Genomic DNA, 16,191 nt, shown 5'->3' on the forward strand with positions numbered 1-16,191 from the left:
AGAATATATAAATAAATAGAAGCTTTAAAACTACAGTTTGTAGTTGTATAAATCTGTATGGAACCAGTTTTGTTTTAACCATTTCAATATTGAACATGAAAACATATTCTTTAAGTAAATTTGCTTTGATGTTTCTTTGTTTTTTGTTTTTTTTTTGTTTTTGTTTTTTAACCCAACCGGTGTCTTTTTAAATCAAGCAATCTGTTGGTTGTAAAGGATAATTTATGCAACATACTGTTCATGAGAGGAAGAATACATTTTCAAACAGGAACCTGTGGCACCAAGTTTCAAATTCCTCAGAATTTTGGAACATCCGTGTTGGATATATAAGACGGCGCCAGAGGCAGATCTATAGCTCAGACAATCTTCAGCACCAACAGCTGTAGCTTCTTTGACAGCAGAAAACATGACCAAGGTAAGATAACTGGACCTATTCTACTTTAATGGTACTGCAATTCTGACATTGTGATGTGAGACATTTTGAGTTCTGCAATATTATTTTCATCAACTTTTTAGTGCTGTCTTTTTAAAGTTAAGCGGTGGCAGCTGAATTTTTTCTATTGGTTCAAAATGTTCACACTGTTACAGACTTTCATCATCATAGCACCACACTTGACACTTTGATGATGAAAGACTATGACTCAGGTTTAATCTAAAAGGGGAAGTGTATCAGTGGTCTCCATGATGAGTACTGTCCAAATACTGTTGAAAGCAAGAAAGGAGGTAGGGAAAGGAAGCAGAATATTTTCTCTCAGTTGTTCTATTAGCAAAGGGACTTTACAAGGTTCTTATCCCCCACTAGGAGCTCTACGGTATCCCACAGTCCTTTGCACGACAGGACATGTAGGTACAGCCCACCTTAATGGAGTTTGGAAAAACTAATGTATTACTAGACTTAGAGCACAACCCGGGGTCACCCTTCATGGTACTCCATTTCCCATGATTCAATGCAGGTCAAAGTCTAAAAAAACCTGAGCACTGCTTTTTTTTTTTTTTTTTCCAAAGGCCCAGCAATTTTTTTTTTTTCCTGCTCCTCATTGGCCTTCAGGGGGAGCTACACCTGAAAAATTACAGTTATAAAGGAAAACTGTGTGTTTACACCTGGAAGCTTTTTCTCTCCGGTTCTTTTCTTGAGCAGATATCACTCGGCACAAACTCTTTAAATATCACCTCATAATGCATATGTATCAAATAACCAGGAGACATGACAACAGTTTTTGGCCGACATTGTAATCTTTGTCCACATCTCATTGAAGTGGCCACGATTCATAGAAGCATTTTATACAACTCCAGTCGGCCTCATTGTTACATCGAAATATTACACTTTGTTCTTAGACCGAGGACACCGCTCTCATATCATTCCAAGATCTTTGCCACATACACAACAAAGATGATAACTGTACATCCAGACAGAGGAACTGTCCTAATTAGGTAAACTGCTTAGGAAAACATTAGTTCTTATACGCAACAGGCAGGTATTATTAGGGTATAACAGACTCACACATCATGTATAAAATAATCCTAACACTGGTCAAATGCTCCCTGGTAGCTACAATAATACAGTGTTGCTTTGAACCACTTATAAAATGTTACTGTCATGTTGTTAAAGTAGAGGTTTTGTTAACTTGTAAGACTATAGAAATGATTGTGTTTCTATGTTTGCTGCTCACAGGGTTCATTCTCAACTGTGACCGCGGAGGTGGTTCAAAAGTTGGACAAAATAAGTCTCATCAGTAACAATTCTATGAATGAGAAATGGGAGATGCAGACTCTGGTCAAGATTAGAAAGAGGAGTTTTTGGGATTTCTTCAATTTCTTTGACCGGAAGCCCAAATATACCATATTAGCTCTAAAACTGAATGAAATTGTGGAAGAAAAGATCCACTTAGGTTTGTAACTCCCACACACACCATTTCACCTTGAGCCATTAACAGAACCACTGAGAACTTTCAAAACCTACATTTTCATTTAACTCTTTATAAAAGTCTCAGAGGCATTTTAACATACATCAAAACTATAATTATACAGTCCAAACCTGCCCATGGCAACATCTAAAGCTTCTTTTATCTCCTTCCAGGATCCGAAAAATCTCTCATTGTGAAAGATTTTAAAAAAACCAACTCTGACACATTCAGAGTAGCAGTAACCGAAAAGGGTGGCGAACAAACGGATGAGGAGTCTCTCTCTTCTCTCACCCTGTGGAGTGATAGCATCAGACAGGAGGACCTGTCAGTTCTCATTAGAGGAGAAGGCTTGTAGGTTATCTCATCATGTTGCTGCCTTGTAGAACACCTTTTAATCTGGACTTTGGAGTTTCTCACTATGGCTCATCATATGTTCTCTGTTTGCAGGAAATTAGTGGGAGGTATTGAGAAGAAGTTGAATCTAAAGGAGGGTGAGAGGCTGGCTTTTGTGACAGACAGAGTTTACAACACCAACAGTGTTGAATTTAAGAGCAACACCAGCAACCCGTTCTTTGCATTTTTTGATTCAAAGGTGAGGTTTTATATCACCAGTTCTCTCTCTGTAGATCAGATGATTTCATTGAAGCTTTTCTGTTATCTGAATACACCATTTGATCCTTCTATTGACCTAACAGTAGTGTTCACTAGTTCTGGAAGATGTGCCACGAGACAGAGACGTCTCTGTTAGTGTTCATTTCATTAACGAAAACTAAACGAAAATATTTTCGTCAACACACATTTTTCACCGAACGAAAACTAGACGAGACGAAAATCCCCACTAATAAACAATAACTGGGAGAAAATCAGAAATAAGAAAGTCGAGACGAAAATGCAGTTCAGTAAATAAAGACTGGACTAAAATCTATGGACATTTTAGTTCACGAACAAAGACGAGACGAAAATTACATATTATTATTTTATTAATTTTTTTCAAATCCTGTCTCCTCCTCCGCCTCCTCCTCGTCTGCCACACACCCACTTTCAAACCCTTTATTTTATTTGTTTCCTTTGTCAGGTCCATTTTATTTGTTTTAATGCAAGCATTTGTGTTTGTGTCTTTGAACCTTAACAATGTTCAAACTAAATATGCAAATATTGTCAGAACATCTTCCGTGTCTGCATGTGTTCCTTAAAATTGTGTTTATTTTTTATCAAAAAGATGAGAGAAAATGTTTTAGATATTAATTTTAAATATTATCTGCTGACAAAAAAGTAAAAGGTTAAAATGATATCCTGACTAAAACTAGACTAAAATGTTGACAGTTTTTGTTGACTAAAACTATACGATTAAAATGATGTTTTCTTGGACTATAATAAAGACTAAAATGCTCGTCTTATAACTAGACTAAATAAAAATGGGACGATGTCGACTAAATGTGATAAAAACTAACAAGCGATGCTGAAACTGGACGAAAACTGAAACTTAATTTAAAAATGGCTGCTAAAATGAACACTAGCCTCTGTGTCTGTGGTACCCAGCCTGAGGTCAGAAAAGAAACCAACAAGTCATTTAGCTGCCAGGGAAACAGCTTCCCTTACATAAAATAGTCCTGATGTTGACTGATGGCATAGAGCAGAGTCAAGTAGAGGCTGTGATCACTGCTCCAATGCAATGTCAGAGTTACAGGAGTAACACTGAGAAAACATCTCTCGTCTGAAACACTAAACACCTCACAGATAAGCACAGAGAGATCAACATTTGTTTTCTCTAACAAAGGATGTGAGTAGAACTGTTTCTTTGGCTTTTTCTCTCATCAGAGTGACGTGAGCTTTACCGTGCCGGAAAACACAGTCTTTGCCTTTGGTCTTCAAGAGGTAACCCTGGATAATGGCTCCCTGAGTAAGAACCCAATATTACATCTTTAATTAAAGATCACCTTGCATAATCATCATTGGTTCATACGTTTTTGTCCTTTTTCTGTTTAGACATCGAGCCGGAGTATAAGATTGTGTCTGAGAGTAGGTTACAACCATTTAAATTTCTTTCTTGGTTTTCTCCTCTACTTGTTTTTATAGCCTGTCATGGTCAAATTCAAGATGTTTGAGGTGGCTTCTGTTTATTTGGATTTATTTTAGAAGAATCTATTTCCTTCTAATTGTAATGAGGATCACTTCTTGACTTTAACCTTATTTTCTTTGCCTACATCTTCTGATCCAGGGGTTTCTGAGATGGGGTTTGGTGGATCATTGTGAGCTTCTTGTCTTTGGTGTTTCTTCAGCCCCAGAACTGGTTTCAGTTTGCAGCACCATCAGTTCACTAGTTGCCTGCTTCTCCTCTGCACTTTCATCCTTCCAATATTCTCACTAAGATTTAATACTTCAAATTGTTAATGTTTTTTCAATCTCAATTTGAATCATGCTTTTTGTCTGATATTTCGGTCCAAGGACTGGATTGTTAGAGATGAGGTTTCCATTTCAAGAATCAGGTTTAACAAACTTAGATTCAAATCAGCAACTCTAAATTGATCTCTCCTTAGCTGCTATGAATTAGTTCAATCAACTCTAAGTAGATTCACTCAGAGGCTAACACGTAACAAGTTTAATTAGTGGAGCCTCAATTCGATGAGTAACCATGACAACAGGAAGCACCTATTTCACCCCACTGGAACAAGAGATTTTAATGAAGAAATGAAAGGGAAAATGGAGAATGAGTTTAAAAGACATGAAACAGCTACAGCTGCAAAGGTGAGGAAGATGGCGATGAAACCGATGGCTGCTCGAGTCCATTTCAGTTTAGATGAAGTCCCTATGGCAGGCTGTTTTTTTATTAAAACTACTCTCTTCTCTGTTGTTCCATTTGTAGATCACTAAATTAAGAATCTATCTGATCAAAATCACACTCCTACATCTTGTTGTATTTTTTGTCACAGAAAAGTTATTTCAGAAAGTAAAAAAAAAAAAAAAAACTTATACTAGTAAGAATTAAGTTTTATATACCCAAAAATTTTTACACATTTTAAGTGGCCATTCTGACATGTATCACCTTGACTCAATATGTATTCATATCTGAAATACATTTCTTCATAGTCAAAATAATAGAAATGCTGACCAGTAACAATAGAAATATGTAGATCTGAAATGTATTTCTAGATATAAGGAATACATATTCAGTCAAACTGATACATATCAAAATGGCTTGCCATAGCCTGTCCACGATAACATCACGGCTTTATGTCTTGAAAGGTAGTAGATCAATGTATCTATTTAGGTGAAATCATCTGGCAGCAGGTGAAGAATAAAAATGTTCTAATATATAGAACCTGTTCATCATGTAATGGGTTCTTCCTCATGTTGATTCTGTCTTCTTTTACATAGTAAATACTAAGTGGCTGTTTGCAGCTGCTTTGGGTGTCATCATCCCAATAAATGCTTTTTATTAGAGGCTATCAGTCCCATAGAATAGCTTCAGATTGTGCCAGTAGGCTCAGTAGGTTGAAATCACCAAGTGAATCCATTAATCTATTTATCTGAAAATAATTTAACTAATTCTTCGATGTACAGTAAAAGTTGCTCATATTAAACAAAACAAAAAAAATCTCATATTTTGTCAACTGAGTTGACATCTCCCGATAAATATTTAATTCTCTGTGAATTAATGCCGACCATTGTTTAATAAGGTCCTCATCAAAGGAACATTCAATGTTTGTTTTTAAAATCTAATGTATCTAATGGACCTAGTGAAGGATTGTTTTATGGACAAAACTACACAGAAATATCCTCACTTAATCAGGAAATAAAACAACTTGATTGGCTGTAATGAGAGTGGAAACCGAGGACACTCAACAAAACCTGCTGCTGACCAGGTTAGCTCTAGGAAGGATGTTACTATGGCAACAGAAACAAGGTTGAATGAAATCTTTGTGAAAAAGAAAACTCATAGTTTCCATGTTTAACTTCAGAAAACTTAGAATTTTCAGTAAACCTGCTTCTTGAAACGGACCCCTGCTCTATCAGCAGTAAATAAATGTTACAATGCTTTTGTTTGTGGGATTTAGGCTCTGTTTTGTTCAGTGCAGTCACATCACAATGTATTGAATCTGTAGTTTTTATATTATTTATTTCACTTTCAATTGATCTTCAGTAGAAATTACAGTTTTTAATGCAATCTGTCTTTATTTATTAATCCCTTGACAGCTCTCATGTCTGCGAACGTTGTCATTGCTGGGGAGGCTCTCAGACCTGCTTTACCTGTACATGTGATTTACACTCATCCCATTGTTGGTAAGTTACTTGTGTTAAGTTACAATTCATTTTTTTATATAGCACCAATTGACAACACATCATCTGAAGCCACTTTACAGAGACAATTAAACCAAATCATTCAGTCTTTGGGGCACATGCTCAGGTTGGAAAAGGGCACCTTATAAGTCGCATTGAGCCACCGACAGCCAAACACCGTCTGAGGCTGATTTTTAATGATCTTCTGCGGTCCATAGGTAGAAATGCCACATTGCCCCAATGCCATCAATTAAGTAAAGAACAATTTCAAATCCACTTATATATAAATAACACAAAGCCCAGGAATTCAGAAACTATTTAGGTAAGTTTATAATCACTTGAATTGAGTGGATATATATGAGAATTTATGGATTAATTAAGATTTACATTTAAAATATGAAATAGAACAATTCTATAATCTCACTTCAAGTGCATATTATGTAATAATCTTATTTTAAGGTTAAAAAAATCCAATTCCACTGATAAATTATCTACTCTTCCTGATCAGATTAGATATTTTCAGTCCAAGATCTCTGTCAACAAACACAGAATCAACAAATGTTCATCTATGTTTTAACGGAATAGAACTTTATTTAAGTTTGTAATATGAATTGTAATTATTTGGGATTGTGTTTGGTTTTAAATCATATGTTCAACAGACAAAAGGTAACTTGTGAGATTTAGTTGTCATAAAAAGACACGAGTCAAATAGATATCATTAGAGAGTGCGTGAAAGGGACCAATATAGGAAATCAATAATAACATCTATGCAATTGCATTTTAAACCATTCCTTGGCGCCTGATAGAGACCATTAAAGATGGTATGCTAAAAACTAAACCATTAGTGAAAGAGGTAAATTCGCTTTATTGATTTCCTGGACGGTTAGCTGGCCCTTCACCACGGCAAGGCTTTATTGAAGTGGTGCTACATGAGCAAAGGACAAAAATCTAGACTCTTGTTTTGATTGGCTTTTAAATTCATAAATGGTATTTGGGGCCAAAAACTGAAAAAAGAAAAAAACTATTTCAAGAGGGCACTTTTTTACGCAGAGGGGAATAGGGTAGGTGCTCTAGCTCCACCTAGTGTCTATCTGTGCACATCCCTGAGCAAAACTGTTTCTATGTCAGATTTATCTGTGATTAAACAAAAAAACACCTTGATTCTTTTTACCTGGACCTAAAAGTTTATCTTGACGAACATTAAAAAACATCCTAAAAACCCTTCAGAAAACATCAGATTTCATTGATCAACCTCATTACTATAACTATAGCTCATTAGGCCTGAGTTCATTAGGCCAGGTGGAGCTGTCATTTTGACACAATTTAGTGTACCAAAAGTGTTTTTTATCTCTTAATTATGAACTTGGTAAAATCAAAGTGCTGATTTCCATTGTAGGAAAAAGGGGTGGGGCTTTCTTGGCCCGGTACCAGGGTGGTCTGATTATGGTGCATAATTAATTTCATTTCTTTCATTTAACTAGATTACACTGAGTTGTGCAAAACTACAATAAAAAAGAGAATGGAAAATAAAACCAGAAAAATCTAATATTTTTGCCATTCTTAACCCAGAGGAGCCTGAAGTTCAAAGCAATAAGCCCCGCTACCCCGAATCTGTAGTTAGGAGCAATCATTAATCCTGCATCACCTGGATTAACTGATAATAAAGGTAATGTTTTTTTCCTGCAGAGATTAAACGCAAAGAAAAAACCCTGAAGCCTCTTGCTGATGTCCAAGAGGCGACTCGCAGGAGCCTGATGAAATCACTCACTGAGATTCTGGAGGACAAGGAAGCTCTGACTCTGCTGGAGGACACAGTAGGAAATAACGTCTTAGCCTAAATTTATGGATTGGAAATCCACATTTTTTAACTCCTCCATCTCCTTTCAGCTGGATGAGTGCGCTGATGATGAATATAAGCCTCCGCAGTCTGAAGCCGTTGCCTCATTCATGGACCTTCTTCATAAGTCCAAAATGTCCAGAGAGATGAAAGAGGCCCTTCACCTGCTGGTCTCTGCTTTGAATGGTGAATATCAATATCCTTTTTAAAGAACGGCCATGAATCTGAGTCATTTAATCATATATGGCATTTAAGCATTTATAGAGATTTCAAAATGAAAATGTCTAAAAGAAAATTATAAATTTAAAGAAACGATAATGATATGTTTATGATGTATGAAGTTTAGGTGAACGTTGACCCTTGCAATTCATAGGTAAGTATTGGTAGCCCTTCCTGTGCCCCTGAATTAGCCCTCAGCTGTAAAAAGGTTGGTGACCGCTGATCTAGATCCTTCTCACTGTAAACTTGGAATTTATCTAGATTAAAATCCCATTTGAATTCTGCAAAAGGCATTCATATGTGTGTGCTTACTCCACGATTTAAAAGAAAAGCTTTACTTTTTTATGTTTGCAATACCAAAAATAATTCAGGGCTGTCAACTCTCGCTCATTGGGAGTGAGACTCACTCACCTCAGTGTTTTCACACACTCTCACTCCAGACTCCCCATTTTGCAGCTAAAAAATTACGGACATTAAAACTTCACTCCATTCCACTTATTTATATATAAAAATTACCACGGTGATAAAAAACCAGTGTGTGTTTTCAACGCAGCCTTAGCGCTAACACATCATGACATGACAGGTTCAGATCCAGTCCATAGTTTAGTACCAGCTGCTCTCGCTGTGCTGAGAGCAGCGGAGCTGGACCTGAGCAAATCTGAGTGAAGTTGGCCCCCCCACCTTCTTCAAATCAGACAAAATTGGTGTCAAACGTTTGTGCAGCAAAAATGTTCGTTTGTGCCGCCTTAATTTTAAAGATATAAAGCAATTTTTCTAGAGGTCATCAAAGGTCAACCAGCCCCCCCCTCTTTCTTCAAATCTTCAAATCCAAAACAGCACAAAGGAAAATTTTTGCTGCACAAACCAGCACGAACGGAGCTGAGTTAATTGACACCTATTTTGTCTGATTTGAAGAAGGTGGGGGGGCTGGTTGACCTTTTGACCTTTACATTTTCATTAATATCTTCAAATCCAAAACAGCACAAATGAAAATTTTTGCTGCACAAACGTTTGACACTAATTTTGTCTGATTTGAAGAAGGTGGGGGGTTATACACTCAGGTCCTGAGCGTGATATTGAAAAATACCAAATGTCTTAGCAGTTATTATGAGGTATGTCATTTTAATTTTATCTTTTTCATCTGGACTAAGATAATTCACTGTGTAAATTAAAAGAGATTTTAAACAGTCTAGCACTTGAGTAATTATGGATAAAATATACAGCAGTTTGCTTAAATTATAACTGTGAGGACCGAAGTGTTGGATCAAATCAAAGGCAAAAGGTTTGTTTTCTCTATAGCTAGTGCTTTTTTTTTTTTTTTTTACTGAACTTTACTACTTGTTTGCTCTATTTTAGGTCCATTGAATGGTCCATTGAATATGTTTGAAAACATTTCCATCACATCTACCAAATTAAACATCCACAGAAGTGACATCTGTCACAAAAAGATCAATGACTAAACACTATGTACAGGCGCTGCTCATGGGAGATGTCATAGAGTCACTTTAACATTTGCTTATTGAGACGAAGAAAAAGAAAAAACTACAATAAAAACTAAATTGAATCCAACCTGCCAAAGCCGCTGTGCCGCCCACCACAGCTGAAATTCACCAGGATTTGGTAGGCTTGTGGTATTAATGTCCATGTTATTTATGGTCTAGTTTTGTTTTTACGGCACTAGCAAATCGTTTTTCTGACAGCAGGCTGACAGGAAAGGGGTATGACCTGCACGTCCCCTATGGTCTAGTTTTATGTGGATGTGCGTCTTCAATTGAACAATTAAATTGTATTTAGTAGACGTGTATAATATCTATTTAACATTCTTGTTCAATCATAAGTTCTTACTGATTTCTGCTCTGATGGTTTGGTTTCTTTGCAGCCTTGCCAGGCAATCTGGCTGCTCAGCTGGCTAAAAGTGATCCTGAGACACTGAACTGCCTTATGGGAATGGTGAGTTCAATGACTTCATAATCTCTTTACACATTAAACATCATTTACATAGTTTTACAAATCTAACATGTTCTCCAGATGGACAGTCTGGGGACTGATCAGAGCAAACACCCAGAGTCTCCACCACCCCCACTGCAGAAGGAAGGAGAGCTCCACCTAGTGGCTGAGTTCATCATGTCAGCCAATGATATGAATGAACTGAAGAAAAAGTGGGATAATCCACACATCACTCCAGAGGCTCTGCTCGAGCTTCTCTACATTAATGTGTCTGGACTCAGCAAGATGCAGTCCAAATAAATGATAAATGCATCATGCAGGATTTTATCACTGATTCTTTAATACAATCTGTGCACTAATGCTGCACATGGGATGGGTGTTGGTTTTCTTTAGCAAAGGGAGGAAGTTACTAGCCTGGGTGCCATTCCAAACTTAGTCCCGCCCACAAAGTTTGAGTTCGGGGAAGTTCGGTCTGGCTCTGCTCCATAGTAGCGCGAGTATTATCGCCCACTGTCAGGCGATCCAATCAAATTGTCAGGGCGGGCTTTATACGATGATTGACAGATGACCAACAGTAACGTAATCAACCACGTGACCAAAGCGCGCTTGGGTGACAACAACAATGGCTGCCGCTGGAGAGTTGAGTTGAGTAGATTCTGCTATTAGGTCTGTTCTAGAAGATATCGACAGCAAATTAATTTTAAAAGAGGAACAGAGAAACACGATCAAGTCTCTCTTCTATAATCTTCTTATTATAGGTGTGAAACTGCACGCTTTGATTTTTGTGGACAACAACTATGCGTCGCTTAACATACGTCACGCACTCCGTTGCTCTTATTGGTTGTAGGTCTATCCAATTGAGTGCAGAGGCATTTTTTTCCTGGTTCGTTCGAAACACGCCCCATAATCACAGCTCTATGGAGCAGCATCAGACTCATATTCTGACTAGAATTGAGTCGGACTACGTCAGGCTAGGAAGTTACATGGAGTAATGTCTCATTTAATCAATTGGTATATTTTCTGTTTTGGTTTATTTTGGGGGGCAGTTTATATATCTCCATCCACCTTCTCTAGCTTATTATGTCAGGGTCGCTGTGGGGCTGGTGCTTATCTCTGGAAGTTTTAGTCTTCCATAGTGTTCAGCACTCCTTTCGAAAGATATACCTAAAACATCCCTTTCCTGTTTGATAAATCATAAGATCAGATAACAGCATAATTGTTTATGTAATGTAGGGAAGTACTATTAAGCACTACAGCTATTTTATCTTCTTGGATTTTGCATATGTTTTATGTACCACTCTGTACAAACATTTGCCTGACAATAATGACGATAATAATGACAATAAATCTTTCCACTGAGGGATAAATAAAGAAGCATTCTTTAAAAAACAATTCAGTTGCAATCTTGTTTATTCTCTATCGTATTATTTGTTCTTTCTGGTCATAATTACTGGTAATGTTATTATTGTTTTTTTAGTGATTTACTATAGCTGCTCTGTAGGCAGCTGTAGTTCCACTCTAATTGTCAGCTTCAATCTGGTTCCATTATAAAGTGTTTTCTCTATCAGCAATATTCACCTGCCCTTCATTAGATTTAAATAAACCAAACAGCTCCCACCAGGTGCTAGTGTTGTTGAGACATGTCAGGTTCATTTCCTGTTTTGACTGCTGACCTTCATTCTTTTGTGCTACCAGGTTATCTTTTCTGTGATATATCTAAGTTACTGTAACTGTCCAGCAGCACCTTAAAAGACAGCTCCTATTGCTGCACATTTTGACGAAGCACTACTCACCTTCACACGGTGTTTATTTCTGGTAGTAAGGGGTAGCTAGCCTAGGATAGCACTGGCTTGGCACTTCTGTGGTATCTGTCTCTCCCTGACTGTTTTCCAACTGTCTCTACACTTCCTCTCCTCTCCTCTGCTTTCTGTGCCAGATGTTCAGTTATTCCTCTGCTTGCTCCTTTAGTGATGTGTAATAACTTTAGTATTCTTGTAGCTTTGGAGGCGAGAGTGTCAGAGTTAGTCCCGTCTTTGGGCTTTTGAACATCCAGGAGTACGACCAGTTCAGTTTACTGCCCGGAGTCACCAAGGCCAAGGACACGTCCACATAGTGGTCCTACAATCAAGGGTGTAACTTTGTGATAACAGTTGGTGGGGTCCAGCAGATAGCGGTCCTGCTGATAGGTTGTAGACCTTCTACGGCCCTGTCTAGCTTTCCTGGAGTAACTGCCTGTCTCCTGGAATCTCCTCCATGCCCTTGAGATTGTGCTGGGAGACACAGCAAACCTTCTGGCAATGGCACGTATTGATGTGACATCCTGGAGGAGTTGGACTGCCTGTGCAACCTCTGTAGGGTCCAGGTAGTGTCTAATGCTAACAGTAGTGACAGTGATCTATCTACCTACCTACCTACCTACCTACCTACCTACCTGCCTACCTGCCTACCTGCCTACCTACCTACCTACCTACCTACCTACCTACCTACCTGCCTACCTGCCTACCTGCCTACCTACCTACCTACTTACCTACCTACCTACGGATGGATGGATGGACGGACGGACGGACGGACGGACGGACGGACGGACGGACGGACGGACGGACCGACCGACCGACCGACCGACCGACCGACGGACGGACGGACGGACGGACGGACGGACGGACCGACCGACCGACCGACCGACCGACCGACCGACCGACCGACCGACCGACCGACCAACCTTTTAGGGGACCTGTCACAGACACCTGGTTGGCCCACTACGTAATTGTGGACTAGGACATCTCTTTGCAATTTGTAATGGTATGAAAAATTCCGCTAAAAATCCACCTGATACCAGATTGACTGACCGGACCTTATTTATACCCCAACACATGCCAGATTTCAGCAGGATGTTGAGCCGTTTAAACACGACACCATAGCAAGGCAGTGTATATACATACACTATATTGCCAAAAGTATTTGCTCACCCATCCAAATTATTGGAATCAGGTGTTCCAATCACTTCCATGGCCACAGGTGTATAAATTCAAGCACCTAGGCATGCAGACTGTTTTTACAAACATTTGTGAAAGAATGGGTCGCTCTCAGGAGCTCAGTGAATTCCAGCGTGGAACTGTGATAGGATGCCACCTGTGCAACAAATCCAGTCGTGAAATTTCCTCGCTCCTAAATATTCCACAGTCAACTGTCAGCTGTATTATAAGAAAATGGAAGTGTTTGGGAACGACAGCAACTCAGCCACGAAGTGGTAGGCCACGTAAACTGACGGAGCGGGGTCAGCGGATGCTGACGCGCATAGTGCGAAGAGGTCGCCAACTTTCTGCAGAGTCAATCACTACAGACCTCCAAACTTCATGTGGCCTTCAGATTAGCTCAAGAACAGTGCGCAGAGAGCTTCATGGAATGGGTTTCCATGGTCGAGCAGCTGCATCCAAGCCATACATCACCAAGTGCAATGCAAAGCGTCGGATGCGGTGGTGTAAAGCACGCCGCCACTGGACTCTAGAGCAGTGGAGACGCGTTCTCTGGAGTGACGAATCGCGCTTCTCCATCTGGCAATCTGATGGACGGGTCTGGGTTTGGCGGTTGCCAGGAGAACGGTACTTGTCTGACTGCATTGTGCCAAGTGTAAAGTTTGGTGGAGGGGGGATTATGGTGTGAGGTTGTTTTTCAGGAGCTGGGCTTGGCCCCTTAGTTCCAGTGAAAGGAACTCTGAATGCTTCAGCATACCAAGACATTTTGGACAATTCCATGCTCCCAACTTTGTGGGAACAGTTTGGAGCTGGCCCCTTCCTCTTCCAACATGACTGTGCACCAGTGCACAAAGCAAGGTCCATAAAGACATGGATGACAGAGTCTGGTGTGGATGAACTTGACTGGCCTGCACAGAGTCCTGACCTCAACCCGATAGAACACCTTTGGGATGAATTAGAGCGGAGACTGAGAGCCAGGCCTTCTCGTCCAACATCAGTGTGCGACCTCACAAATGCGCTTCTGGAAGAATGGTCAAAAATTCCCATAAACACACTCCTAAACCTTGTGGACAGCCTTCCCAGAAGAGTTGAAGCTGTTCTAGCTGCAAAGGGTGGACCGACGTCATATTGAACCCTATGGATTAGGAACGGGATGTCACTTAAGCTCATATGTGAGTCAAGGCAGGTGAGCAAATACTTTTGGCAATATAGTGTATATAGTTTCTGCAGCCATGTCTTCCGTCCAGTCCGTTCGTCCAACAGCAACTTAAAGAGATTTGGATCAATCCGATGCAACAATAAGAGGCAATTTGCAATGGGGTTAATTTCATAAATCATGGTAGCACAGCATGTCTCCCTTTTAACTACGGTGGTTAGCACGTATCCGCATCCTCTAGCAGCACTTCTTCTGCTTCTTCGGCGTGCTCCTTACCTCCGTACCACATGTGGTCACAGTCAGGCGGCTTCTAATGGCGTCTTCGGCGAACAGCAATCGGGGCCCCCGTTGTTCAGCGGTTAACAGAGCTGGATTAGCTATGCTCTGTCTCTGCTGCTTCACTCGGTTCAGCTCCTTCTGAATCGCAGGAAAAAGGCAGTCTGATTGGGTCCAGCAAGCGTAGACTTGTCCGGAGGGATTTGGTTGCTACGCAACATAGCCTTCAGCTAGGAGCACTTTTGCCTAGAGCCACTGCAAAATAGGACGCTAATATGAAAAGCTAGGGTTTTTAAAGCCTAAGTCGGAGGGGTGCGTTTTCAGAGCGGCGCAGTTCCGACGACAATGTAGGGCAACATACCTAACTTAGTTTTGAAGATTGTTACACCTGGGACTAAGCCAGGGAGGACTCTCTTCTTTGTGACTCCAGTTCCATGTTAATAAATCGATAGCCCCGTTGGGCTAGAAAGGTACATTCTTTAGTCTGTTTGAGTTTACTAGAGCTAGAATATAACATAGTGGCAGCGGTCATGAATTTTGACCAGTTCAAGTTTTATACGTTTAGTTTTTAGGTTGTGCGTTTCGCCGTGGTGTGGGGGATACACCTGCTAGTCAGCTAATAAGCACATGGGGTGGATTATTAGCATAATGGAAGGGTTGAAACCATCACAATGTCTTTGCATGGACTCAGGCAATCTTGCAAAGACTTGGAAGGTGTGCAGAGATTAGTTTTCACTTTATGTGGACCTGGCGGTGAGAGATGATGATGAAACCACCAAGGTCAAGCTGTTCGGCTATCTCGTGGGCAAGAGCACAGAGAGCTACTGGACACACTGATCAGTGAGAAGCCTTAAGCAACATGGAAGATTGCTGATATCATTAAGAAATTTGATGAACACTGCATGTCACCGTGAATGAAATGGTTGAAAGTTTCCGGTTCTTTTCATGAAACCAAGAGCCTGGTAAAAAACATGGACTGCTATGTGACCAAATTAAAGGTGTTGTGCCATATGTCATGATCATACTTTTTGGATATTAGGAACCGGTTTCACATACATAACACATACAGCAGAACAGATGGTAGCAATTATTAGTTTACAGTGGGTGGAGGAGGTCGGACTGGACAAGGTGGTGATTTGCACAGATTCTAAAGCTGCAATAGAAAGCGTTCATTCAGGAGGAAATAATAGGAAAGACCTTGTACTAGAAATTCATCAGAGTTTGTTTAGGTATGGAATAGATGTTAAGTTCTGTTAGGTTCCAGCACATGAAGGGGTGAGAGGAAATGAAATAGCTGACAAGATAGCTAAAAAGGCTTTAGGAAAGTAGAATATAGATCAGATTCCATTTGGATAGGGGAAGGTAAATCAATATTTAAAAAGAGGGAAACAGAATTATGGCAAAAAATGGGATGGGAAAAGAAGAAGGTTCAAAAATCTGTAATTGCTAAAAATTATGGAGAAAGAAACAGAAGGGAAGAGATAATTTATACAAATTAAGAACTGGACATACCTACTTGAATTAGTTCTTGTTTTTACTAGGGAAGAGAAACATTGATTTATGTGAGGGTTGTGAAAGAAAGGAAAATGTGGATCATGTTTT

The 16,191-nt window shown here is 39.7% G+C and overlaps 1 protein-coding gene across 1 annotated transcript; it reads left to right on the forward strand.

Moving 5' to 3' along the window:
• The first annotated feature begins 258 nt into the window (after positions 1-258).
• Positions 259-10,708, forward strand: LOC119776363. The gene is made up of 11 exons (XM_038274742.1): positions 259-415; positions 1,673-1,889; positions 2,078-2,255; positions 2,352-2,496; positions 3,723-3,804; positions 3,891-3,923; positions 6,099-6,185; positions 7,869-7,996; positions 8,070-8,205; positions 10,118-10,188; positions 10,267-10,708. Exons 1-11 carry the CDS (start codon positions 407-409, stop codon positions 10,483-10,485), a joined length of 1,305 nt encoding a protein of 434 aa, XP_038130670.1. The 5' UTR covers positions 259-406; the 3' UTR covers positions 10,486-10,708.
• Positions 10,709-16,191: the final 5,483 nt, after the last annotated feature.

This window comes from Cyprinodon tularosa, unplaced genomic scaffold (genome assembly GCF_016077235.1).
Source record: "Cyprinodon tularosa strain WSP-4 unplaced genomic scaffold, ASM1607723v1 ctg928, whole genome shotgun sequence".
Lineage (NCBI taxonomy): Eukaryota > Metazoa > Chordata > Actinopteri > Cyprinodontiformes > Cyprinodontidae > Cyprinodon > Cyprinodon tularosa.

Excerpts from the sequence above, each read along its gene's own strand:
- LOC119776363 (XM_038274742.1), top strand. Across the intron at positions 7,997-8,069 it reads TGACTCTGCTGGAGGACACA|CTGGATGAGTGCGCTGATGA; the intron begins GTAGGAAATAAC and ends ATCTCCTTTCAG. Across the intron at positions 8,206-10,117 it reads GCTGGTCTCTGCTTTGAATG|CCTTGCCAGGCAATCTGGCT; the intron begins GTGAATATCAAT and ends GTTTCTTTGCAG.